General features: G+C 39.0%; 1 protein-coding gene across 6 annotated transcripts; it reads right to left on the reverse strand.

Annotated features, from left to right (window-relative positions):
• Positions 1–296: 296 nt before the first annotated feature.
• Ociad1 (OCIA domain containing 1) lies at positions 297–25,752 on the reverse strand. Of its 6 annotated transcripts, none has more exons than XM_090343621.1 (9): positions 25,694–25,752; positions 18,156–18,218; positions 17,480–17,560; positions 14,483–14,536; positions 12,943–12,990; positions 11,353–11,488; positions 8,638–8,801; positions 3,483–3,635; positions 297–804 (listed from the first exon to the last, which is right to left on the reverse strand). In XM_090343621.1, exons 2-9 carry the CDS (start codon positions 18,211–18,213, stop codon positions 767–769), a joined length of 732 nt encoding a protein of 243 aa, XP_090199747.1. In that variant the 5' UTR covers positions 18,214–18,218; positions 25,694–25,752; the 3' UTR covers positions 297–766. The 6 variants fall into 6 exon arrangements, with proteins under 6 accessions (XP_090199747.1, XP_090199745.1, XP_090199746.1 ...); XM_090343619.1 differs by lacking the exon at positions 25,694–25,752 and adding an exon at positions 19,346–19,538; XM_090343620.1 differs by lacking the exon at positions 25,694–25,752 and adding an exon at positions 19,064–19,167.
• Positions 25,753–26,502: the final 750 nt, after the last annotated feature.

A 26,502-nucleotide genomic window follows, 5' to 3' on the forward strand; every position in this document is an offset into this window, starting at 1 on the left:
GTATTTAGCTGAAACATGCTTCCATAAGAGAACACCAATTTAATTTCACCTGAACCACAAATATGACATTGCTCTGGAATTGGTAAATTTGGGGAACATGACTATAGTTTGCACCTTAAATGTCCCATAGAGGGCTTATGTGTCCTCAAGAATGACACTGTTGGGAGTAGTGGAATCTTTGAGAGGTGAGGCCTAATAGAAAGCCCTTAGGTCAAGGAGACTGTGCCCTTAAAGTGGTTGTGTAACTTAAAAGTTAAATTAACAAATTGCAAATAAAAACACGTAAGTAATGAATATGAGAGCTAATGTATATCTCTTTACATTTTATTTACCATAAACATTAAACACAGCAAATGAAAAAGGCATATGATATAAAGCTGAACATTTGAAATTATGCTTGCCCACCCACCAACCCACCCCAAGTTGGCATGCAGATTTTGTTTATCTTCATATACGCTGATTGTAGAGCATCACAGTCTCAATACTTTCATGAGTATCCTTACTCTGTAACCTAAAACTATTTCTAACTATACACAATCATGGTATAATACCATCATTCAGAGTTCCCCAACACCAGTACATTTATATAATCTTAAACACTGAAATCTGTGTTTTTAAAAACGTTAAGTCAAACCACAAAAACCAGGGGTTTAGTTTTAAATGTGTTTATGACGACTGCTGCTGAGCTCAAGGCATGCAGGCATTCATGACCACCTAGAGAAAGCTGGACATCAAACTCCTTCAGTAGGTCCAAAGACATCGTTCTTCACTCATCCCAAGTATCGCCATATTTGTTTACTTTTACTAGAAAGAAAGCACAAATAACTGATGATTCCAAACAGCATCTTAGGTTTTTATGTTTGCAATGATGATGAAATTATGTGTCTCATGTGAAAAACACTAAAATCAAATTATAAAAGGGCTGGGCAGACTTTTGTGCACTAGGGGTTATTTGTAATTATAGATGTCCTGTGTCAAAAACTTTACATGAGCAATTGATCTGCAGACAACCTTATGATATAAAGATTAGTGTATAAGAGGTATATTAGCATATAAGATATATTAGCATATAAAAGATTAGTAACTTGCCCAAGGTACACTGAGATTTCAAAGTTTTTAGGTTCAAAGCCTGGGTGTCTTTACAACTTTACCATACTACTTACTTTTATGTGCTGTATGTAAGACAGTATATACCAAAAAGTGATCAAGAAATTTTAAAAAATGTATCTGAATTGTTTTCATGGGAAAAACAGCAAGAAAATGATCAAAGCTTCAGATTATAACTCAATCTTCTCTCTAATGAGCTGTCACTCTACAATCTTCTGGTGGGTGTATGAGTCACTGATAGGCTGTTTTCTAATTTAAGCTTTGTTTTTAAGGCTCTGTACTTTCAAGCCTCCATCTGTGAACTAACTCCTTTCAGAAAGCTCAAGTTATTCCAACATGTAGAGACGCAATAACGACTGCACTATATGGACCTTTTAGGTCAGAAGTCTAAGCTGCTTTATTCTGCGGACATTAGGGACTCCTGTGGCCCTCACATTTGGCTATTCACCGCTATACTTCTTTTCCACAAGACTTCAGGGTAGAATTTTTAGAAACTACATTGTGAGCAGGAATACTGCAACAAATACACACTTGTGATTTTAAAATTGCCGTTATAATTTCTCCTAAGATTCAATAAATAAAATTGATGGAAAATAAAGTTGGGCACTTTGATACTTTTAGATCCTGTGAATCTATACTATATTTACAAATTTTCTGCCTAAATTAAAGGACACATTAGAAAATCAATGAAACTACCTCATAAGTCTTTTCTTTCCATTACATAAAGCACAAAAAAATCAAGTTTCTTTTACAAAGAAAAGGTTCACAGATTCACATTACAGTATAACAGAATCTCTAGTATACAGTTAAAACTACGAAAGTACAAATCCAGCACACCTATACTCTATTACTACTGAAGTCCTAAGCAATAAACTTCATTTCTGATAGCCCAAATGTATATATTTGAAGACATAGAAAAGAATGAGAAAAATACTACTTCCTGCCCTCGCGGAGCTTACAGCCTAAATCATTTAATAGGAAAAAGTACATTTTATAGAGTACTGGCCATTTGATGCCAATGTTTTCTAATCAACCAATACTGCAAATCTATTTCAAAGATGGACTTTTCTTTAATGATAAAGGTATTAGTTATCTTTATTATAAAAGCTATTTTAAGTGAAATAAACACTGCCATTTAAAATGAAGTCAGGTACCAGTGGCTCATGTTTTTAAACCTAGCTGTTTAGGAGGCTGAGATCTGAGGGTTATGATTCAAAGCCAGCCCAGGCAGCAAAATCCGTTGATCCTTTTATTTCTAATTATCAAAAAAACTGGAAATGGAACTGTGGCTAAAATGGTAGAGAAAGAGGTAGCCTTGAGTAAAAAGGCTCACCACCACCCCATCACAAAACAACTCCGGGCACAAAAGGACCTGAGACTCTTATCTCCAATTAACCTCTAGAAAACGGCAAATGGGGCTTGGCTCAAAAGTTGGGCGGTAGCCTTGAGCTGAAGAGCTTAAGGATAGGGCCCAGGCCCAGGGGTAGGGTGGTAGCCTTGAACTGAAGAGCTAAAGGAGAGTGCCCAGGTCCAGTTCAAGCCCCATAACCCCTTCCCCCTGCCACCCTCCCCCCCGCCACATACACAAAGACTAAAAACGGGGCCAGTAGTGTGGCCTAGTGGAAGAGTGCTTGACTAACATGCAAGAAGCCTTGGAGTCAATTCCTTGGTACCTTATACACAGAAAAAGCTGGAAGTGGTGCTATGGCTCAAGTGGTAGAATGCTAGTATTAAGAAAGCCCAAGGACTTTCCAGGCCTTGAATTCAAAGCTCAGGACTTGCAATAAATAATAAATAAATATATAAAATGACTTATAAAACATTTTGGAGATAACATCTGTAACCAAAAATTCACTTTGGATAATATATGGCTGTTCCTAGAGGGCTTAATAAAAGAAATTGTGATTTATAGGTTAAGTACCAGATTATAAAGAAAAATAATGTTAAGAAAAAGTCAATTTGGTCTCTTGGAAATGTATAATAACTCTTCCAAATACACAAGCATATAAATGTCACTCTATATGAATCTGTGGTTTGGTCCAAAGTAGCAGTACAGTCCAACAATAAACCTCAGGTAAACAAAGCTTGATATGGAAGTGATGCACCAGTAGGAAAAAGGTATCAGTTCCCAAAGTGACTTTATAAAGTGGGAATATTCTAAACTATATTAGAAAACTAAAGTTTTACTGTCCTGACTCTCACTGTTTCAACTTATTTTCAACACCTTAAAAATGGAAAACATAATTACAAATAATTACTCTTTTAAAAATTACCTAATTAATGGAATAATTTAATGACATACTATTATAATTGTTTTAAACTGATTTTTCAGCTTCCAATTCTAAAGTTACATGATTCAGACTAAACTATCATACCTTCTTTTTTTGGCACTTTTTCCTGAATAGGCCTGACTGAAGGGTCAGTCTTTTGTGTTAAAGTTACTTCATATAACTCTCTGTTCTTATTCCTTAATTCCTCATACGTAATATTTTTTCTTTTGGGAATTTCTTCAAGGGTGGGCTCAGGTCCTAAAACAACAAACAGTTAATAAGTGATGACAAAAAGATTTAGATAAATCTAAAGCAACTAAGTTTTACAAATACTTGTTATCTACAATTGAAACAGAGTAAGAGGAAGAAATGAAGGCTCAAATTATCACCATTCCAAAAGTACATAATACACTTCTCCAAGGAAATTGCAACACTGAAGTCTATTCCTTCTTATACTTCTAGACTTTGTGTGTGTGTATGTTTTGTTTTGTTTTTTTGGGGGGGTTCCTGGAACTTGAACTCTGGGCCTGGGAGCTGTCCCTGAGTTCTAGTGGTTAATTGGAGATAAGAGTCTCAAGTTCTTTAGTACTCGAACCATGATCCTCAGCTCTCAGCCTTCTGAGTAGCTAGGATTACAGGTGTGAGCCACTGTACCTAGCTCCTTCTTATACTTTTAAACTTTTATTCCTATAACTGAAAATTAATGACGTTTTTAAAAATCAAATCATCTCCAGAAAAGGGATGAGTAACAAAATAAAATTACTACTTTGTATGATTTAAGTGAATTAAAATGGTAGTACTTTAAGCTGGAAAAATCACTGATAGTATGTATAAAATTAACAGTCTGCTGAATAAAATTTGATAGAGATTTTATTAACAATTCTAGGGCTAGTAGAACATAGTCAGGGTTTCTATGCCAATAGCCCAATTACTTAAAAAACTTAAATTCATCATCTTTATGGTATTTGAACATAAACAACTGAACTAACTACTAAAAAGGATAAATCTAGACTTTAGACTTTAACAAGAGAAGACACCCTTTTCATTCTGAACAACTATGTTCACCCCTGGGACCCTGTACTTGTTTCCCAAAGAAAAGTCAAAGTGTGAACGATGTATTTATCAAGAGTCAAACACTGACAAAAAAACTACAAAACACCTTTTATAATGACAGAATCAAATACTAAAGATAACACTCAGTGAACTACTACTAGGCTCACACACACCAGAAGTATTTTTCAGTGAGAGAAATTAGGCATGTCATTTTAGTAATCATAACAATTAAAATCAAAATAATAATTTAGAATTCAATGAAATTCCAGTGAATATTCATAATTTTCCAAGCAACATTAACTACACATTGAATGTTTTCAATCTTAACCTTTTATTTTAGTAAATAATACGTTCTATGCCGATACAAAGCAAACATTTTCAGTTCTATAGTTACTTCTAAATTAACAGAAAACATTTTCTAGATACAAAAAAAAGATGTAAAGAAAAATATAATCCAATACTGGTTGTGAAGCACTTTGCGTTGCATTAGCAATTAACAACTGATCTGATGTCTTTTCACCATGGATACTTTTAAAAGTTCTGAAGGTAATGAAGACACTGACAATCAGTGAAGAGTCCTTGGGCAAATTACTAAGCTTCTCTGATCTTTGGCTGTAAAATATGCCAGTTTTGACTAAATGATCCCTAGAATTCCTTCCAGGTCTGAGGTTTTTCTTATCCAGAAGAAAAATATTTTGTTGTTCTGCAATTCTGTGATAAATGAAAGCCTATTCAAAGAGAAAACTGAGGAATACTTTCTGCACTTGCAAGTTAAATGACTATCATATATTGCGTAAAGAATATGATTTACTGCTTTAGGAAGTTTATAAAGAGCTGGAAGGAATAAGAAAATATATAACTGTGAGTTAAAAAGTTAACTTAAGTAACCTAAGACTAATAGTCTTAGGAGTGTGTTCTACTTTGAAAAGATTATTAACTTTGCATTCCTAGTTAAAGCAAGCAAAAGTAAAGGAGGAGAATAGGACCAAAGAAGATGCTTTGAGAAGGAAGGGCAGCACCTGGAGCAAAGACAAAGGAAACTACTAGAGGTCCATGTGGAGAGTAGGAAAAAGCCTAAGTTTTAAGGGAGAAAAAAAATGCACCCAAACTAGAAGTGGACAAGAGGATGGTTGCTGTGGAGGGTATTGAAATACCACTAAAGGTGGGGTTTGTTGTTACCTTTGAGTAGATACCAAAGGGATTGTTTTGGTATTATGTAGAAGTTTCATAACATAAAATTTTCTAATGAAATGGGTAGGAAGGATACAAACAAATCATTACAGGGAAAGAGATGGTGCATGGCTAATACACAGAAGAATGAATTTGAATTTGAGACAAAGAATTAAACAGTGAAAAAAAAACTGTCTCTGGAGATAAGATTGTGACTGTGACTACTGTTATCCATTTCTTATTATACTTTGATGCTTTTTGTACCAGTGGGAGAGGGACACCCAGTGAGAACTAAGAGATCCTGAACAATTAAGTGAGCATGTGCAACAAAACTTGCCACAGTAAGAATGTTCTATACTGGCACTGTTTAACACAGGAGCTAGCAGCATACTACCAATCTAAAAACTAAAATGCTATTACCAAAGCAACTAAGAAACTGAATTTTTAATTAATTTGCACAGCCACATTCAGCCAGTAGACATTTCATATTCTGACCTATCTAGATTTCCTTTCTCTGTCTTTGCAAACCATTTTTGGTGGGCTGGGGGCGGGGGGGGGGGGGATGACTGAATCTAGGCTTTACTACTCAAAGATAATACTATACCATTTGGAACACAGTACTTCCGGGTAGTTAACTGAAGTTAGGAGTTTTGGGGGCCAGAAGAGTGACCTAGTGGTAGAGTGCTCGCCCCGAGTTCATTTCCTTGTTACCACATATACAGAAAAAGCAGGGGTAGCACTGTGGCTCAAGTGGTAGAGCGCTAGCTTTTTCTTTCTTTCGAGCTCAGGGCCTGAGCACTGACCTTGGGCTTTCTCAAGGCTAGATCTCTACCACTTGAGCCACAGTACCACTTCCAGCTTTTTCTATGTATATGGTACTGAGGAATCGAATGCTGTCTTCATGCATGCTAGGCAAGCACTCCTACCCCAGAGCTCTAGCTTTGAGAAAGCACCTTCCTGCCCAGACTGGCTTTAAACCAGATCTAAGGCCTCCTGAATAGCTAGAATTACAGGCATGAACCACCAGAGCTCAGCTTCTCCAACCTTAACTATAAACAACTAGTCTTCCCACTGCATTCCTACCTTTGCTTTAAATGACTCTCTTCCATCTTGGCTGGGCATTGGTGGCTCATGACTGTACTCCTAGCTACTCAGGAAGCTGAGATCTGAGGATCGCAATTCAAAGCCAGTCCAGGCAGGAAAAGTCTGTGAGAATCTTACCTCCAATTAACAATCAAAACCCTGGAAGTGGTGCTGAGGCTCAAAGTGGTAGAGTGCTAGCCTTGAGCAAAAGAGCTCAGAGACAGTACCTCGACCACAAGTTCAAACCCCAAGACTGATTATATACCCATCTTAAAACCTAACTGTTCCTTCAGCTGTATTTGCTCCCATTACTGAATTCACTTCAAAACAAGGTTTCAAAGAATACAAATATCTACAATCCTTTATTCAACCAGGAATGTATAGTTAAAAAAAAACAATTCTTCAATAAATAAAAATTATTTTTATTTATTGTCAGGTCAAGGTTTGCTACAAAATGAGCTCAGGTCACAAAGTTTTTAGTTTTCAGAGTTTTGGGGGTTTTAGGATTTTAGAACTATGCTTCCAGTTTCTAATTCCCCACCTTTCATTACAGACTAGAACAAAAAAAAGAAGGAACTTTTGTGGGGGGGGGGAGGTCATGGGGCTTGAATTAGGCCTGGGTGCTGTCCCTGAGCTCTTCAGCTCAAGGCTACCGCCTTACCCTTGAGCCAAACCCCACTTCCCATTTTCTAGGGGTTAACTGGAGATAAGAGTCTCAGGTCCTTTTGTGCCCTGGATGGCTTTGAGCCTTGATCCTCAGATCTCAGCCTCCTGAGTAGCTAGGATTACAGGGGTGAGCCACCATGCCAAGTTAGAAAGAACTTATTAACACCTGTTGCCCTGTTGTGTCTATTCCTTTACAGGCTTTACATCTGACTAGTTCATCTAATTCTAACAGTTCTCTAACAAGTATTATCTCCAAGTGACCAAGAAACTCAAGCTGGAGATATGATAATATGATTCAGCAGCACAAAGCCTGCCTTATAATTATAAGCTAGAGGCCATGAGTTAATACACTAGTCCCATCCAGGGCTTGAACTCTCAGTCTGGGCTGTCCCTGAACTCTTCAACTCAAGGTTAGCACTCTACCACTTTGAGTCACAGCACCACTTCCAGTTTTCTGGTGGTTAACTGGAGATAAGAATCTCATAGACTTTTGTGCCCAGGCTGGCTTTGAACTGCAATCCTTAGATCTCAGCTTACTGAATAGCTAGGATCACAGGCATGAGCCACCAGCACCCAGCTAAGACAATTTTTTAAAAAGGAAGAATGTACTATTTATTAGTTGTTGTGAATATAACTACATAATATACAGCTAGCAACTGTCAATTATAAGTCAAATCTAGGCTTTAATCCAAAGCTGCTGATATTTCACTGGTATGTATAATCTTCCACATTATACTTAGACCTTCATACTCAAGACTTTAAAACACACTTTCTCAAGGATCTCTCACTTGACAAAAGTTGTATAAGCCAGATATGTTATTTTTCCTTACATACACCCAAAAAAGCTGACAAACTTTAAGATCAATCTATCTACTGTACTTTTAGCCTCTCTGAAGCCTCTTATTTCATGAAGGACAATTTATCACTTCTATACTTTTCTACTAAATGTGTACTTTAATAAACCAATTTGCAATACATTTTTTGCATTTCTGTGTATTTTACCAGAGCAATGATTTCCAAAAGACAGACACTAAGTCTATATACATCTTAACTTCCTCACTTAGCAAGAGCAAGAGTGCCTGACACCTACTGTTCTTCGTGAAATACTGAGTGTGGAAACGAATGAAGAAAGGAATAAAGACTGAGTAGGCTGATAGATGGGCTTAGATGATGGCTGATGGTTTAGAACATACAGGTGATATATATCCAGCAGAAAAGGTCATCAAATAAAGTTTATACATACGTTGGACCATAAAATGCTGAAATTCATTTCAAGAGAAGTTTCTACCTTGGGCAATATGATCAGTAATACCAGTAGGAGTGGATTCATTCATAGAAGCACTGAATGGAATGGGCTCATAACGAGGAAGCATCTCCTTTTCTATGTTGTCAGCTGCTGGAGAGAGCTGACCACTCACATTTGTGTCATATTTTGACTTTTGAGAATAGTGCCTGTAAAAGAATACCATGTAAGAAAAATGAGTCATTGTTCTCGATTGTTAATGGATGAAAACAAATTATTAAATTGGTAAAATCATCCTAAAGTTATTTGTAAGCAATAAAATGAAATCTGTATCTCTGCCACAGAAAACATTAAAAAAAAGCCCTGATTTATTTATTCAGCTTAAAAATTGTCATCTGACATATAATTTTGTAAATATCTAACTTTCAGGATAATTTTAATGTGTACTAAAATTATTTGCAAGAAAAACCACCTCAGGGCCAGGAGTTTGGCCTAGTGGTAGAGTGTTTGCATAGCATGCAACGAAGACCCAGGTTCTATTCCTTGGTAACACATACATAGAAAAAGCCAAAAGTAGTGCTATGACTCAAGTGGTAGAGCTCTAGCCTTGAGAAAGCCCAAGGACAGTGCTTAGGCCCTGAGTTCAAGCTGGGGACAGGCAAAAATAAATAAATGAATAAGTAAGTAAATAAATAAATTTCATGTCTTAATTTCAATATGCATATCCTTTCACATAATACTGGACAAAGTATACCCACTAGGCATCCATATAAAATTTTAAATTTAGCTGGGCACCAGTAGCTCATGCCTGTATCCTAGCTACTCAGGAAGATGAGATCTGAGGATTGCCAGCCAGTGCACAAGTCTGTGAAACTCATCTCCAATGAGCCACCAGAAAACTGGAAGTGGCGCTGTGGCTCAACTTGTAGAGTGCTAGCAATGAGCTGAAGAGCTCAAGGACAGGGTTCGGGCCCAGAGTTCAAGCCCCATGGCAGCCCGAAAAAAAAAAAGTTGGCTGTTGCCATTGTCACCAGTATAGTTTCATTTTATTGGGAGTCAATGTCTTAGAATGAAGGATTTTATCTTTATTTAGTTTGGGAAACCTGTTTGGTTTCCCAAATTTGAATGTTTTGTTTAAATTCCCAATTTGATCAGTCCTATCTCTCTAACAAATTACAGATTTTCCTTTTATTGTTTTTGTAGTTTAAAATAGGAAAATGGGGGCCAGGAGTTTGGCCTAGTGGTAGAGTGCTTGCCTAGCATGCACGAATACCCGGGTTCAATTCCTCGGTACCACATACATAGAAAAAAGCGGAAGTGGTGCTGAGGCTCAAGTGGTAGAGTGCTAGCCTTGAGAAAGTCCAAGGACAGTGCTCAGGCCCTGAGCCCAAGCCCAAAATTGGCAATAAATAAATAAATAAATAAATAAAATAGGAAAATGGACCATATAGAAAATCTCTAACTTTTCTCAGATTCAGCATATTAATATTTGATACTCTGGCTTCATATGGACAATTCTATTTTTTTGTTTGTTTGTTTTGTTTTTTTTTTGGCCAGCCCTGGGATTGAGCTCAAGGCCTGAGCACTGTCCTTGGGCTTTCTGAAGACTAGAGCTCTACCACTTGAGCCTTAGCACCACTTCTGGCTTTTATCTATGTATGTGGTACCGAGGAATCGAACCTGGCTCTTCGTGCATGCTAGGGAAGCACTCTACCACTAGGTCAAACTCCCGGCCCATCTAGTTCTTTTTAATTTTGGGGTGTGTGTCTCCTGGAACTTGAATCGTAGGGTCTAAGTACTGTCCCCTGAGCTTTTATACTCAAAACCAGCCACAGCAATACTTCTGCCTTTTTACTTTTGGCCAGTCTTGAGATTTGAACTCAAGGCCTGGACACTGTCCCTAAGCTGCTTTGTGCTCAAGGCTAGCAGTCTACCACCTGAGCCACAATACTATTTCTGGCTTTATCTGTGTATGTGGTACTAAGGAACCAAATGCAGGGCTTTGTGAATTCAGGACCACACTCCTGGCCAAAAAGATTATTCCTCAATATATGCAGAGGTGCTTTGTTTTTTCCCTCCTCCCTCCCTCCCCCCCCCCTCTCTCTCACACACACACACACAGTCAAAATGAGTACTTATAAAGAAAAATTTAAATACTAGCTAGAGGTGGTGGTACACATCTAATCCTCTGACTTAAGAGACTAAGGCAAGAAAATCAAGACTTTGAGGCCAGCCTAGGTTACTTAAAAGTTTTTGAGGTGAGCCAGTGCTTTGTTTTTAAATAAAATAGATAAACTTTTCAATGTTAAAAATTTTGAATTTCTAGGGCCAGGAGTTTGGCCTAGTGGTAAAGTGCTTGCCTAACATGCACAAAGACCCAGGTTCGATTCCTTGGTATCACATATACAGAAAAAGCTGGAAGTGGTGCTGTGGCTCAAATGGTAGAGCTCTAGCCTTGAAAAGGCCCAAGGACAGTGCTCAGGCCCTGAGTTCAAGCCCCAGGACTGGCCAAAAAAAAAAGTATTTTTGAATTTATGAATCCAGTAGTGTTTAAACTTAAGGTTTTTTGTTTTGTTTTGTTTTTTGCCAAGGGTAGGGCTGTAGCCTTGAGGTGAAGAGCTCAGGGACAGTGCCCAGGCCTAGTTCAAGCTCCATGACCCACAATAGATAGATAGATAAATAGATAGATAGATAGATAGATAGATAGATAGATAGATAGATAGATATTAAAATTTAAGTGAAGATCAGAATGAGGCCTACCCTGATGGTGCAGATCTCCGCGCTTGTCCTGATCGTAAAGCTTCTCCAAGAGGGGAATTTTCAAGATTCTTAAATTTCTCTTGGCAAGTTTTCACATAAGAAAGTTTTCCAGCAAAGTATCCCATGATACAAGCAACTTATTTGTAAAAAAAAAAAAAAACACAAGAGTATAACTGAAAGATCTTTTAGACAAAAACTTCACTAAAAAAACACTTTTCTAAAGTAATTCTAAGTATCTGTTTGGTTTAGATTTCCTAAAATAATAGCAAAATTACATTAAATCAGGTTCAAAATATCATAGTCTTTATGGATATAATTCATCCCCCTCAAAAAAATAAAGTTGCATTAAGGTAACATTATTTCAATATACTATTTAGTTTTGTTATGTACTGAGCCAATTTCACAAGGTTGCTTTTAAAAATATAACTAGGTACAATCCCTTAAAATAATGAATTATGAATTTTAACCTACATGTTATCCTCAATATATTATGTACCAATTTTCAATACAAGTGAGAGGCTATCCTGATTGGAAAGATTCATGAAATGCCTCAACTACTTTTTTGAAAGAGAAACTCCATTTCTTTATATTAGCCCAAATCGCAAAATATAAATTTAAAACTTTTTTTTTAATTCAATTTAAGTCAGGCTTGAGTAACTCACAGCTATAATTCTAGCTACTCAGGAGGCTGGGATTTAAGGATTGGTGATTCAAAGCCAGCTGGTGTGGGAAAGTTTGTGAAATTCTTTTTTTTTTTTTTTTTTTGCCAGTGCTGGGCTTGAGCTCAGGGCCTCAGCACTACCCTTGGACTTTCTCAAGGCTAGAGCTCTACCACTTGAGCCACGGCACCACTTCTGGCTTTTCTTTTTAATGTATGTGGTACCGAGGAATCGAACCCGGGTATTCGTGCATGCTAGGCAAGCACTCTACCACTAGGCCAAACTCCCAGCACCTGTGAAATTCTTATCTCCACAAAATTAACCGCCACAAAGCAAAGTGGCACTATCCCTCAAGGGGCAAAGCACTAGCCTTGAGCAAAAAAAGCTCAGGATAGCACCTAACCCCTGAGTTCAAGCTCCAGAACCAGCATAAAAATATTAAGTTTAGTTCTTAGGGTATCTTCCCCATTTCCCCCAAAATGGGGACCAAATTTTTCTTCTTAAATAAATACTAGCTAACACAATAATTTCAATTCAATAGTTGTATTACACTATAAGAGAAGAAAAAGAAAAATATTCCTAAGTACAAGTTTAAATGAACTAATCAGAATATAAAACCACATAAATAGAGCCGGGAGTTTGGCCTAGTGGTTAAAGTGCTTGCCTAGCATGCATGAAGACCCGGGTTCAATTCCTTGGTACCACATACATAGAAAAAAGCCGGAAGTGGTGCTGAGGCTCAAGTGGTAGAGCTCTAGCCTTGAGAAAGTCCAAGGACATTGCTCAGGCCCTGAGCTCAAGCCCAGGACTGGCAAAAAAAAAAAAAACAAAAAAAACATATAAATACCATGAGTAAGTCAAAATGTATAGAATTTTGATAAAAACTTTTAGATGAAAAAGGAAATAAAAATGCAGTACTATTCATACTTACATATAAGTTTAGGGATGGAACCATATTTGGGATGACTTGAAAGGATTCCTAAAGAACAAATAGTTAAATATTTCTGAGTAACATTGTTTGAGAACATTGTCCCAGTTCCAACTATCTTTAAATATTATCTTCCAACATTAACTTCTTTTGATCCTAAAGAACTAAGTTATTTTTAAGAGAAAGAATTCAGTGTTGATGGATTTTAAACATCTAAAGACTTCTAACCATTAGAAAGGTGAATACTCATTCTCTCGCATGTGTGCACGCTCTCGCGCGCTCTCTCTCTCTCTCCCTCCCCCTCTCTCTGTCTCTATCTATCTCTCTCTCTCTCTCTCTCTCTCTTGCCAGTCCTGGGGCTTGAACTCAGTCAGGGCCTGGGCACTGTCCTTAAGTTTTCTCAAGGCAAATGCTCTGCCACTTGAGCCACAGCATCACTTTTGACTTTTTCTTTGCATGTAGTGTGGTACAAAGGAATCAAATGTAGGGTTTTGCGCATGCTAGGAAAATATTCTACCACGAAGCCAAACTCCTGCCCCCATCCTCCACTTTACCTTATTAAACCTAAATACATTTAATAGCTTTCAATGCTATAATGGAAAAAAAGATATAGGAATGAATCTAATGAAAGATACCTACATAGAAAATTACAAAACTTACTACAGAGGGGCTGGGAGTTTGGCCTAGTGCTAGAGTGCTTGCCTAGCATACATGAAGACCAGTGTTCGATTCTCGGCACCACATACGTAGAAAAAAAACTGGAAGTATTGCTGTGGCTCAAGTGGTAAAGTACTATCCTTGAGAAAGCCAAAGGACAGTGCTCAGGCCCTGAATTCAATCCCTAGGACTGGTTAAAAAAAAAAAAAAAGCTTAGCAAGAAGAAATATACCATGTTCTAGGCAACGTTGATGGCTGTAATCCTAGCTACTCAGAAGGCTGAGATCAGAGGATCATAATTCAAAGCTAGCCCAAACAGAGAAGTCTATTAAGATTCATATCTCAAATTAAATCACAGAAAAGGACAGAATTGCCAAGGGAGGTGGCTCAAATCTATAATCCTAGCTACTCAGAAGGCTGAGATCTGAGAATCAAGGTTCAAAGCCAGCCCGGAACAAAAGGACCTGAGACTCTTATCTCCAATTAACCTCTAGAAAATGGGAAGTGGGGCTTGGCTCAAAGGTAGGGCAGTAGCCTTGAGCTGAAGAGCTCAGGGACAGCGCCCAGGCCAAGTTCAAGCTCCATGACCTACAAAAAGAGAAAGAAAGAAAGAAAGAAAGAAAGAAAGAAAGAAAGAAAGAAAGAAAGAAAGAAAGAGAGGGGGGAGGGAGAGGGAGAAGGACAGAAAGGAAAGAAAGAGAGCGAGAGAAAGAAAGAAAGAAAGGAAGGAAGGAAGGAAGGAAGGAAGGAAGGACGGACGGACGGACGGACGGAAGGCACTGTGACTGGAGTGGCAGAGTGCTAACCTTGAGCAAAAGGAGCTCAGGGACAGAGCCCTGGCCCAGTTCCACAAATAACAATAAATAATCCAAATTTATGCATTTACCTTTGCTAATTAATCCTTGAGTAATCAACATACTTGTGGCAGCCAAAGGCACAGCTACAGAAGAGGAAAAATAGTCATTATGAATAACAAGAAAAATTAATTTGCCTTGAGTATCATAAGGAGACAAATGAGCATCAGTAAAACCTTCTACAAGTAGAATGCACAAGTAAAGTACCTTTAAAAGAAACTGTTACATCTTTAAAAGCTGTACCGTATATTACATACACAGATGGTGAAAAATGCTTTTTAAGAAAACATTACATGGAAGTGACACTGTGGCTCAAGAGGTAGGGTGGTAGCCTTGAGCTTAAGATCTCAGGGACAGTTCCCAGGCCCAGAGTTCAAGCCTCATGACTGACAAAAAAAGAAAGAAAGAAAGGGGGGGAGGGAAGGAGAGGAAGGACAGGAAGGGGGGGAAGGAGGGGAAGGAGGGGAAGGAGGGGAAGGAGGGGAAGGAGGAGAAGGAGGAGAAGGAGGAGAAGGAGGGGAAGGAGGGGAAGGAGGGGAAGGAGAGGAAGGAGGGGAAGGAGGGGAAGGGAAAGAAGGAAAGGAAGGGAAGGAGGAAACAAACCTTACACTCAGACACCAGTGGCTCATGTCAATAATCGTAGCTATTCAGAAAGCTGAGATCTGAGGATCACAGTTCAAAGCCAGCCCAGGCAAAACAGTCCATAAGATTCTTATCTCGGGCCGGGAGTTTGGCCTAATGGTTAAAGTGCTTGCCTAGCATGCATGAAGACCAGGGTTCGATTCCTTGGTACCACATACATAGAAAAAAGCCGGAAGTGGTGCTGAGGCTCAAGTGGTAGAGCTCTATCTATCCTTGAGAAAGTCCAAGGACAGTGCTCAGGCCCTGAGCTCAAGCCCAGAACTGGCAAAAAAAAAAAAAAAAAAATCTTATCTCCAATTAACTACCAAAAAAACCCAAAGTAGAAGTTTGGTTCAAGTGGTAGAGCAAAAAAATCTTGAGCCTTGAGCAAAGAAAAAAAAAAAAATGAGGGGAGGCACCCAGGCTCTGAGTTCAAGCCCTAGGACTGGCACACACACAAAAAATTACAAAATAGTAAGCAATATACTTAAGGATCCATCTTAGGCTCCAAAATAGGTAGCAATTCATTAATATTACCATATGCAATAACAGAATAAAAATGACATTACTTCTGAAGGGAAGAAAGAATATGAATTCTTTAAATAAGCCACTGTTGAATAATAACCAAGCATAATCCATGGTGAATACTTAAATACCCTATGTGCATGTTACTTTGTATCATTCCTTTATTAGATAATATTACCACCCATTTAAAGATAAAGAAAATGAAGCTTGGAGATATTAAGAACCTTGTTCAAGACCATACTCAGTGCAATGCCAAGTACCATTGTTGTAATAACTGTCATATGAGGGCTTGAGTTTTTAAATCCTGTATTACTAAATAAACCAAAATACGTATGTGAGCATGATCATGTGGTAGCTAGAGAAATACAGAACATTTATGTTAAATACACCTTAAAAATATATGAAGGTCCTGGAGGTTGGTGTAGTGGTAGAGTGCTTGCCTAGCATGCACAAAGACCCGAGTTTGATTCCTCAGTACCACATGCACAGAAATAGCTGGAAGTGGTGGTGTGCCTTATGTGCTGGAGCTCTAGCCTTAAGAAAGTCCAAGAACAGTGCTCAAGCCCTGAGTTAAAGCCTGGTACTGGCAAAAAAAAAAAAAAAAAAAAAAAAGTATATGAAAACTGAGTGGTAGCTAGTGACTCACACCTATAATCCTAACTATTCAGGAGACTGAGAGAACTGAAGATGACAGCCAGCCTAGTCAGGAAATTCTTAAGACTCTTGTTTCCAATTAACTATTTTATAAAGCTGAAAGTGGAGCTGTGGTTGAAGTGGTAGAGCACTAGCCTTGAAAAAAAGCTCAGGGACAGTGCCCAAGATCTCAGTTTAAGCCCCACAGAACCAGCACAAAAATGATAAACCATATGAAAATATTGTAGCTTTATAATCCAGAGTGACAGAGTGAAAATCCAAAAGTTCCCATAACTCTAAAGTGACTTATAACTCAGAAACAACATGAATCACTGTTCTCTATACCAGCACTAACAATATTCTGTAATGATGGTAAACTATCTGGCAAAGAACTTGTCTAGTGAATAGTTCTCTACATTAAACTTACCTAAATAATTGTAAGTTTGAACTATGTTACACACAATGAAAAGGACTTGAATTTTGATACCTCAAAGCTCAGGCTACTCACCTTCCTCAATACCTAAAAATTAAAGATGCCCGTTAAGTATGAGTACACTGAGAAAAGACTTTAGAAGCTTGCATCAGGCTTCTTCTGGACTTTACCTCATAATCCTTTTCCTGATTTTGCTTTATATTCTTTCACTGTAAGTTATTTTAAGTAGTTCCATCTGTCTGATGGATACACACTGCTATTAAAGGTGAGAGTTAAAATGAGCCTGTATTTCAGAGCGCTACAGCTTCAAGTTCAGACACAGTAATTCACTAACTGTACTACACGACATCTCATTTAACATATCTAAGCCTCAATTTCTTCATCTCTTAAGAGACAATGTATGTGAATTAATGCACCTTCTATCTGGCAAATATCATGTAACCGTTTTACTAATTACAATAAAAAAATAAAATTAAAAAAAATGTAATAAAAAAAAGTATAGCAAAAAAAAATATTTACCATCCCTTCAGGGTTGTTTTTCCATAAAACTAATAGACACTCAGTAAATGCCATTATATTATTATAACGGACAATATTGCCTTGTGGTTTTTGATATTGCTTTAAAATGTGCACAATTCCATTTTTTAAAATATCTATGAGCAACAACCACAACATGACAAAAACATGCCACTAGCCACCTGAGGCAGGAACATACTAATTCGTTCTACATGGAATTATAATTTTAAATGCAAATTCAGGTCAAAATTTTAGGTACAAATTTTGGAGCAAATCATGTTCATCAGAAAATTGAACTTACATCTGAACCAGAAGCTTTCATCATTGCATTCTGCAAAGACTCTTCTTTCTTCTTCGGTTGGAATGTAATCAGCTCCTATGTCTTTCCATCAAAAAAAGTTAAAAAAATGATAAAATGCCCACACAAAGGAAAAATCCTAAGACAAATATTAGCTTATCTAAAGACACCTAGTATTTTTTTCATGAAACTGACTTGTAAACATTTAACAAACTTCGATTTCTTTTTTTTTTTTTTTTTTGCCAGTCCTGGGCTTGAGCTCAGGGCCTGAGCACTGTCCTTGGACTTTCTCAAGGCTAGAGCTCTACCACTTGAGCCTCAGCACCACTTCTGGCTTTTTTCTATGTATGTAGTACCGAGGAATCGAACCCGGGTCTTCATGCATGCTAGGCAAGCACTTTAACCACTAGGCCAAACTCCTGGTCCCACAAACTTCGATTTCAAACACAATTTAGTACTAGTCAGAACTAGGTTTTGATCCCAGTGTATAATGGAAATGTGGAACTCCTTACTCAAATCATTAAACATTTCAAATTGGCAACAAGAGTGCGTGAAACCCTATGTCACCATGTAGGTGTCACACCCATTAAGCCACCCCACCTGCTACTGTTACTCAGGCAATAAAACTGTCTTTATCCAGAAAAAGGTTTTAATTATAAATACTGAATATGATAGTTACGAGGAATTGGTCTCGGAACGTCTGTGTTCGGCTCTCGAAAATCAGCCCTCCCATTCATCTTTCCTGCATCAAAAACAGTCAAATATCAGAAACGATCACAATCTGTTAATTACTTGTCTACATGTTAGTAAATACTAAATATGACATCTTACTTGACACAAACTAAATACAAGTCATAAGTCTAATTAATTTGGACTGATTATTCCTGTTGGTTCCCTTAGATGGAAAAAGATGTTTAAGTATTCACCAACGGATTCATCAGTTAAGGTTAAAATATAAAAAACGACAGTGGACGGTTTCCATCTATGCCTAGATCGGGTTAATTTTCCAAATAGAAAAATCTCGTCGTTTCCCGACTTCCATTTTAGAAGGAAATATCAGGAAACACGCCACCTCTTCCACAAAGCAATACGCAAAAAAAGAAAGAGAAAAAAAAAGAGGGGAGGGGTGGACAAACGATGCCAGATCCTTCTCCCGTGCAGAAAGCAGACAACCAATCTCCCGTGTTGCAAACGTTTCTCCATCGGGTCAGATAATGTTCAAATACCAAACGAATACATGATTCAAATGCAATGCAACCGTAGTCTATTGTCTCTTTAACCGAGCTTTAAAAAAAAAACCCACCTCAAACCACAGGATGTAAGAGACCTGCAAATCAAATACCCATCTTACATAACACCACAGGGCAACGACGAACGCCCCGTTTGACACCCCAAGCAGTATGCCCTGTACGACAAGCGGACCCTCCAAAATCCAATCGGCCATTGAGGTCAGCTCCCAGGTCCCACCAGGCACCAATTCGCCATCCGAACCGACCACCCAACGGAAGGTCAACTGAACGCGGGGGGTGGAGTCGTCTCAACCAATGGCTCCCTATTTTAAAGCCACGGGAGAGGAGTAAAAGAAACCTTATTTCCCACGACTCCATCCTTCCGAGACGGACCAGGCTGCTCTTCACCACCGCAGGACGCCGACGGCAGAGACCGGACTCGACCCCCGCCGGCTGGGTCCGCGGGGCCGTCTCCGCCCTCCCCGCACCCCCCTCCCCAGCCGCAGCCCTCCCGCCGTCCCCCGTACTCGGGAGGGCCCGGCCCGACCCGTCCACCCGCGGGCGGGAAAATGGCGGAGAGCACAAAATAAGGAGGAGGACCACGCAGAGGGGCCGGGGAGAGCGGCGATACCAGACCCACCTCCGGACAGCAGAGGCGGGCGACCACAGGACGAGCCCGGGAGATCCGGGGTTCGAGACCGGGAGGCAACCCGAGAGGAGACGGTGAGGGGGAAAAGAGCGCGGGGAGACGCGGTACGGGGAAGGGGGGGCCGGACGGCGACGCGACAGCCAAGAAGTCACCCAGATACGGGCTCAAAGTGACCGCGACCCGGAAGCCCTAGCCCCCGAGGCCGGAAATGACGTCGAGATCTCCCGCCAGAGGAGAACACTGCGCAGCCTCGCCAGACACCCTCGCGCCTGCGTCTTCTGTCTCTTCACCCTTCTGTTTGTCCCTCCGCCCTTCGCGCCGGATCCCCGCGTCGCTCGAGAGCGGCACTGCGGCTGCGCGGAGACGCCACGCCCCCCCCCTCCCGGAAGGCTGCTGGTAGACGTTGTCCCCTCTACCCCTCCAGTTCCATGAGCAGTTGGTGGGCGCCCCTAAAACTCCGACCTGTCCCCTCTTAGGACGTCTCCGGCCTTCCTTGGGTGTCTCTGCTTCACCCTAGATCCTTTCCCTCCCTAAGCTAAGCCATAGATGCACTGGGTAGTCCGTTTGCGCCTCTTGAGTCTACTTTCCGACCGGGTCCAGGGTGGCAGAGACGGCTCCGAGCTTCAGAGAGCCCATCTTCCTGGTAATGACCTACCATTACAGCAGCACGTGATGTTAGGATTAAAACAAGCACATCTGAAGGGGATTTTAATCTCTTTTTGATGATTTCAGCCCTCTCAACTTCTGGCTCCTCAGACATGTGGCTGTCACACGCCTGACCTCCCCACCTCACCCCCGATTTACTTAGTTTCTTACACTGGTTCCACCAATGTTGATTGAGTGCCTCCTCTAAGCTGAATGTTTCTTGTTGATTCAACAATAGGGTAGGCCCCAGCCAACCAACCAATCAACCCTTTTGCCCTGTCCATAGTTCCACCTTTTTCACTGACTCTAGAACCACTCCAGCTTCGTTCTCCTGCAAACATGTTTCAGGGATACAGACCTAGAAAGCACAGATTGAACCGTTCCCTTCTTTCAGTTTTCTGATAACTCCTACCACACACAGAGCCCATGACTTTGCCTCTGTGCTTCTAGAGCTGTGTGTCAATAATAGCCTGTTTACTTCTCAGTCACTGTTGCCTGTGCACCCCCTATTTCCTTACCATGTCAACTGCATTAGTTTTTCGAATTTCTGACTCTTCATTCTTCCTTCTAAATTCATCTCTGAAACATGCCCCAGAAAATGAATTACTCTTCACCTTGTACATGCTTTCTATCCCTGCAATGTAGTTTGGGGCTATGTTGTGATTTTTTTTCCCTCTTACTTTGTTTCCAGTATATAATTCCTATAGAAAAGACACTTTATAAAATCTTTATAGTCCCAAAAATGTCTTTAAGATAATGTCTTCTGGGGCCAGGAGTTTGGCCTAGTGGAAGAGTGTTTGCCTAACATGCAGGGAGACCTGGGTTTGATTCCTCGGTACCACATATATAGAAAAAGGCAGAAGTGATGCTGTGGCTCAAGTGGCAGAGCTCTATCCTTGAGACAGCCCAAGGACAGCGCTCAGGCCCTGAGTCCAAGCCCCAGAGATGACAACAACAACAACAATAATAATAATAATAATGCCTTCTAAGATAGTGAACTACGTCTCACTCAGTGTAGTTTATGTGTTCTTCCTGGGATAACCAAACTAGATATGAGGGACCTGCTTTCACAATGAGAATTAGAACTTCATTATTTGATATTTTTAAAATTAAAAAGTTCTTTTGGAATTTTATCTAAAAGTTCATCTGGATTGCTATATTTCTGTTCATTTGATATTAGAAAAACTTACATTTGCAACAGATTGGATATTTTGCTAGTAAATATTTAAGTGGTTATTGCAGTTTAAATTTATCTTGATGGAAAATATTGAAAGATTTTCACTACAATGCCTTGGTCAGAGCCAAACATGAGGCTTAGAGACTGAGAAAGGAACATCTTTGAGTTCATAGGCAGCCTGGACTCAATAGCAAGACTTTGTCTAAAAAACAAATTTCCATTATTTGGAAGTTTTAGATAATACAATATTAATTTAATAAAAGTCAGCACCTAATATCTTTATATTTATCCCCTTATATTTTATATCTTTAATTGCAAATATGTACATGTATATATAATTAAGCCTTACATAGATGCTCAAACCCCTCCAAAAATACTAGTAAATCACACAAATACATTTTTTTCTCCTGTTTTTTCATTTCTTTCTTGCCTTTCTATTTCTTGCTTCGTTCCTTCCTTAGTTCTTTCACTTTTTTCTTTCTTTTGCAGTAAAGGGAGTTGAATTCAGGATTTTGCACATGCTGGAGAAGAACACTCCCACCTAACTATACCCCAAGTCCTAAATATTGTTATTCTGTGTATGCCATAGTATAACATATACATAATATTTCAACTTATACTGAATTTCCAGGCAGGCAGTGGGTCAGTGCAAGGATGTGCAGGAGAGCATAACTGGGAGTTGGCTGCTTCTGTCCTTTGCAGCAGAGGAAAAAGGTAATGAAAGGCAGAGATACATCCCATGTATCTGTGAAAGACAAAGCCATTCAGGACATTGGTAAAAGAATAGTTTAAATCATGGGCAATGGACTAGAAGTTTGGTAGGAAAGAAATGATAGCAACCAAATACAGATTAAACAAATATCAAAGTTATAATAGTCACTATTATGCCAAACAAAAAGCAGGTAAGTATATGTTAGCCTTGAACACAAAAATCTCAAGGACAGGCCGGGAGTTTGGCCTCGTGGTTAAAGTGCTTGCCTAGCATGCATGAAGACCCGGGTTCGATTCCTCAGTACCACATACATAGAAAAAAAAAGCCGGAAGTGGTGCTGAGGCTCAAGTGGTGGAGCTCTAGCCTTGAGAAAGTCCAAGGACAGTGCTCAGACCCTGAGCTCAAGCCCAGGACTGGCAAAAAAAAAAAAAAAAAAAAAAAAAAAAAAAATCTCAAGGACAGAGCCCAGGCTTTGAGTTCAAGCTCAGGATCAGCAAAATAAACGACATCAAAAATACATATGGGGGGATATCTAGCAGGAGAGAGAGAAAAATATGTTTTCTAGATGATCAAGTGTAAATACTTCATATTCAAAAGATTTACAGTACAACCACCAAAAGCATCATTGAAACATCAATGACAGAAGTTAGAGGAAGATATAACTACAGAAGCTAGTTAATTTCCCCCCATCATTAAAGATTTAACAATTTTATAGGAACTGAACCAACTCTACTTGAGAGTGGAAAGCAATTAGCAATTGGGAGATTGAAGAACCCATTGTCAACCTATTTGTAAGACTCAGGAGTAAAACTTGTTTATTCCCATGTAAGGTCCATTGTAGTCTTAGACTTTTGTTAAAGTGAAGAACCTTTTGCCGACTCTTCAAAAGTCAGGCTTGATGGGTTTTGCATGTCATTCCAAATAAGCACAAGTTTGTGCAAATGAAGTTTCTAGATCATTACTCCCAGTCTTCCTTATAAGCATATTGCCATTTCTGAGTCTTCCAGAGAGAAACCTTGAGTCTGCCACTGTTTGTTTCTTCTAGATGATTTAGAGGGATTTTGGAAAACCTAGATCCCGAATACATCTCAATTTATGCCTAAACATATTCTCATAGGATATATCTTGCACCTTGTTTCATTTTTTGGTTGTTTTGGTTATTTTTTAGCAGATTAGATGAAGAGAAGCATCCATAAGATTATAGGACCTATACTAATATGAATCTAGGAAGAATCAATTAGTATGAGTTTACAATTCATACAAAATTATTTTACAAGCATTAGTTTACCAGCAGTAAAGGTGAGTTCTTTTATTATTAGAGATTAGAAGAACTAGAAAGATTTTTAAATTAAAAAAAAATCTCCAATTAAGACTGTTAAGTCGGTACTATTCCTATTAGCAACAACAAACTGTCCAACATTAAAGTTAAAAGAAGCAACATTAGGTTTCAAGTGATGAGCTATTCTGGTTGTAATCAGCACTGTTGGATTGCAACACAGTATTTGTTCTTTTTATCTCAGCTCTGTCTTCAGTATCCTGATTAGTATGGTCAAATATGAATCTATGAATCTACTAAAAATATGAATTTATTGCAGAGTCAACTGTCAGTCAAATGTTAAAGAAAAAGAATTTCTTCCATATCTAGATGAGTCTGTATGGTGGACTATCTTTTTAACAACAGTTGAAAAGAAAGAATTGAAATAGCTATTGCTGCTTTTCTTCATGTGTAGTTTTATTTTCAGGCAGAAGCAAAAGGGATTAAAAAAAAAAATCTTCCACAGGAGGTGACCCAGGCTGCCGTGCTCTGCATCCTGTCAATCAACCAGAGAACCATCTGTCCCACTTTAGATTTCAGGAGCCATCGTGCACATCTGCTGTGTCTTTTCTCATGACACTTATCAAACCTACTAAACAAGAACACAGCTGCATAGAGTGAATTTAATTTTTTTTTTTTACTGTCCTGGGGCTTGAACTCAGGGCTGTCCTTGGGCTTTCTCAAGGCTAGCAATCTACCACTTGAGCCACAGTACCACGTCTGGCTTTTTCTGTGTATGTGGTGCCAGGGAATGGAACCCAGTGCTTCCTGCATGCTAGACAAGCAGTCTACCACTAGGCCTCGCTCCTGACCTTGAACTTAAAATTTTTGTATCTCAATTTCCCAATTTAGAATTTTAAAAATCAAATTAGAGCACAAAGTGAACAATTCATTTCATAATAACCTTATGACAGTAGGTCTTATTTTTTTTTTTTGCCAGTCCTGGGGCTTGAACTCACGGCTTGGGCACTGTCCTTGAGCTTTCTCAAGGCTACCATTCTACCACTTGAGCCACAGCACCACTTTCGGCTTTTTCTACGTATGTGGCACCCAAGAATCGAACCCAGGGATTCATGCATACTACGTGAGCACTCTACTACTAGGCCATACTCCCAGCCCATGTCTTAAATTTTTCTTCTCTGAAAGTTTAAACTATCTAAGTGAGGGAGAATACAACTACAATCAAATCTACACAGGAGAAAGAATAAGAGATCAAGGCCCTGAATTCAAATCCTAGTACCAGCATCCAAAACAAAACAAAAAAGACCAAGATTCATAAGTATAAAAGGGGGAAAGTCAAGAATGACTCCCAGTTGGGTGCTAGTGGCTCTGGCCTGTAATCCTAGCTAGTCAGGAGGCTGAGATCTCAGGATCAAGGGTTGAAGCCAACCCGGGCAGGAAAGTCAGTGAGATTCTTATTTCCAATTCTCCAAAAAGCCAGAACTGAAGCTGTGGTACTAGTAGTAGGTGTTAGCCTTAAGCAGAAAAGCTCAAGGACAGTGCTCAGGCCTTGAGCTCAAGCTGTAGGACCGTCACAAAAAAAAAAAAAAAAAAAGAAAAAGAAGAGGAAGAGAAAGAGGGAAAAAGGAAGAAGAGGAGTGGGAATGACTCCTGGTATTAAAAGGTGGGACCAGTGAATAACAGAAAATAATGGAGGGAGAAAATTTTGATAGAATGGAGAAATCGTTTTCTTTTGAATGTTTCCCCAAACTTAAATGAGACTGCTAAAGCTAGATATGAAACTGTGAATGAATAAAATTGGTACCGTTTGAATTTTATAAGACAGGAAGGCATAGCACCTTTTCTGGAGATCATTAATTTATAAAGTCATTATGCACCATACAATCATAATAAAAATAAAATTGCCCAGCTCTTTTATTTATACAGTAAATAGTATTGCTTTCTTTTAAACAACCACAAGCTACATAAATTTAGATATGTGGGCAATTTTGGATAAAAGGGTCAAATAATTCTGATAAATTTCCCATGTCTTTTTTTTTTTTTGCCAGTCCTGGGCTTGAGCTCAGGGCCTGAGCATTGTCCTTGGACTTTCTCAAGGCTAGAGCTCTACCACTTGAGCCTCAGCACCACTTCTGGCTTTTTTTTTTCTATGTATGTGGTACCGAGGAATCGAACCCGGGTCTTCATGCATGCTAGGCAAGCACTTTAACCACTAGGCCAAACTCCCGGCCTTCCATGTCTTTTTTGAACATATGGAAAGTAAGTTATACTGTTAGCCACACAGTGATCCAATTCTTGCAATCTAGATAGTCCCTGTATTTGTAATTCATTGCCATATAACAAATAATTCCTAAAACAACATATGTTTATTTTCTCTTAGCTTCTAAGGGTGAAGAATTTGGCAGTAGATTATCTTCATGGTTCTGTCTCAGGGTTCCTTACTTAGTTATGCCAAGATGAAAGCTGGGATTCAACCATCTAAAGACTCCCCTTGAGGCTAGGCATCCACTTCTAAACCAGCTTACTCACACAATTGGTGGAGGGATCCTGTGTTCCTCTCCACAGTCCGTAAGACAGGGCTTCTACAGTAAGTGAACCAAGCGACAGAGGAGGAGAGGAAGCTGCTAAACTGCTTTTATGACCTAGTATTAGAGGTCACAAACCATCACTTACCTCAAATCACCAGAAGCAAGTAACTAAGTCCAACCAACATTCAAGGGGAATGGAAGAAAACTAAATTACACTCTTGAAGAGAAGGATATTCAAAGGCTTTGTGAATATATTTTGTTTGAGATGGTGTCTTCCCACATTGCAAGGCTAGTTTTGAACTCTTGACCTCATATGATCCCTCTTCAGCCTAAGGCTTGTGCCACTTTACCCAGCTTTGTGCACATATTTTAAATTCCCTTCCATTGTCAGATAGAGAGCCTGCAAAATTATTTTTTTTCCTGGAGTAAGCATCTCCTTCCTCTATCTCATTTCCCATTTACTCTTCAAACTAATGTCTTTCATCTCCTTTTCTCATCTAATCTTCCCCAAAGGTTACTAATGATCTAGTTATTGCTGAGAGTTTTCACATATTACTTGGAAATCCCTGAAGCAGTCGTGACTGACAACCAATGCCTACAGGCAGTTGTGTTTCTTTTGGTTCCTGACATGATTTTCATTTTCTAATTTTCCATTTTGTGGTATAGTCATAGAGTGGGTCCTCAACCCTGCTGCTCATATGTACTGGTATTTCAGATTTATCATAATTTGGATTTTTTTTCTCTTTTAATTCAGTATGCTTATGGAATCCATGCACAATGTTCTTGAATATGTAATATGCTGTATTACAA

This window comes from Megascapheus bottae, chromosome 13 (assembly GCF_031878675.1).
Source record: "Megascapheus bottae isolate mThoBot1 chromosome 13, mThoBot2.hap1, whole genome shotgun sequence".
In the NCBI taxonomy this organism is placed as follows: Eukaryota; Metazoa; Chordata; class Mammalia; order Rodentia; family Geomyidae; genus Megascapheus; species Megascapheus bottae.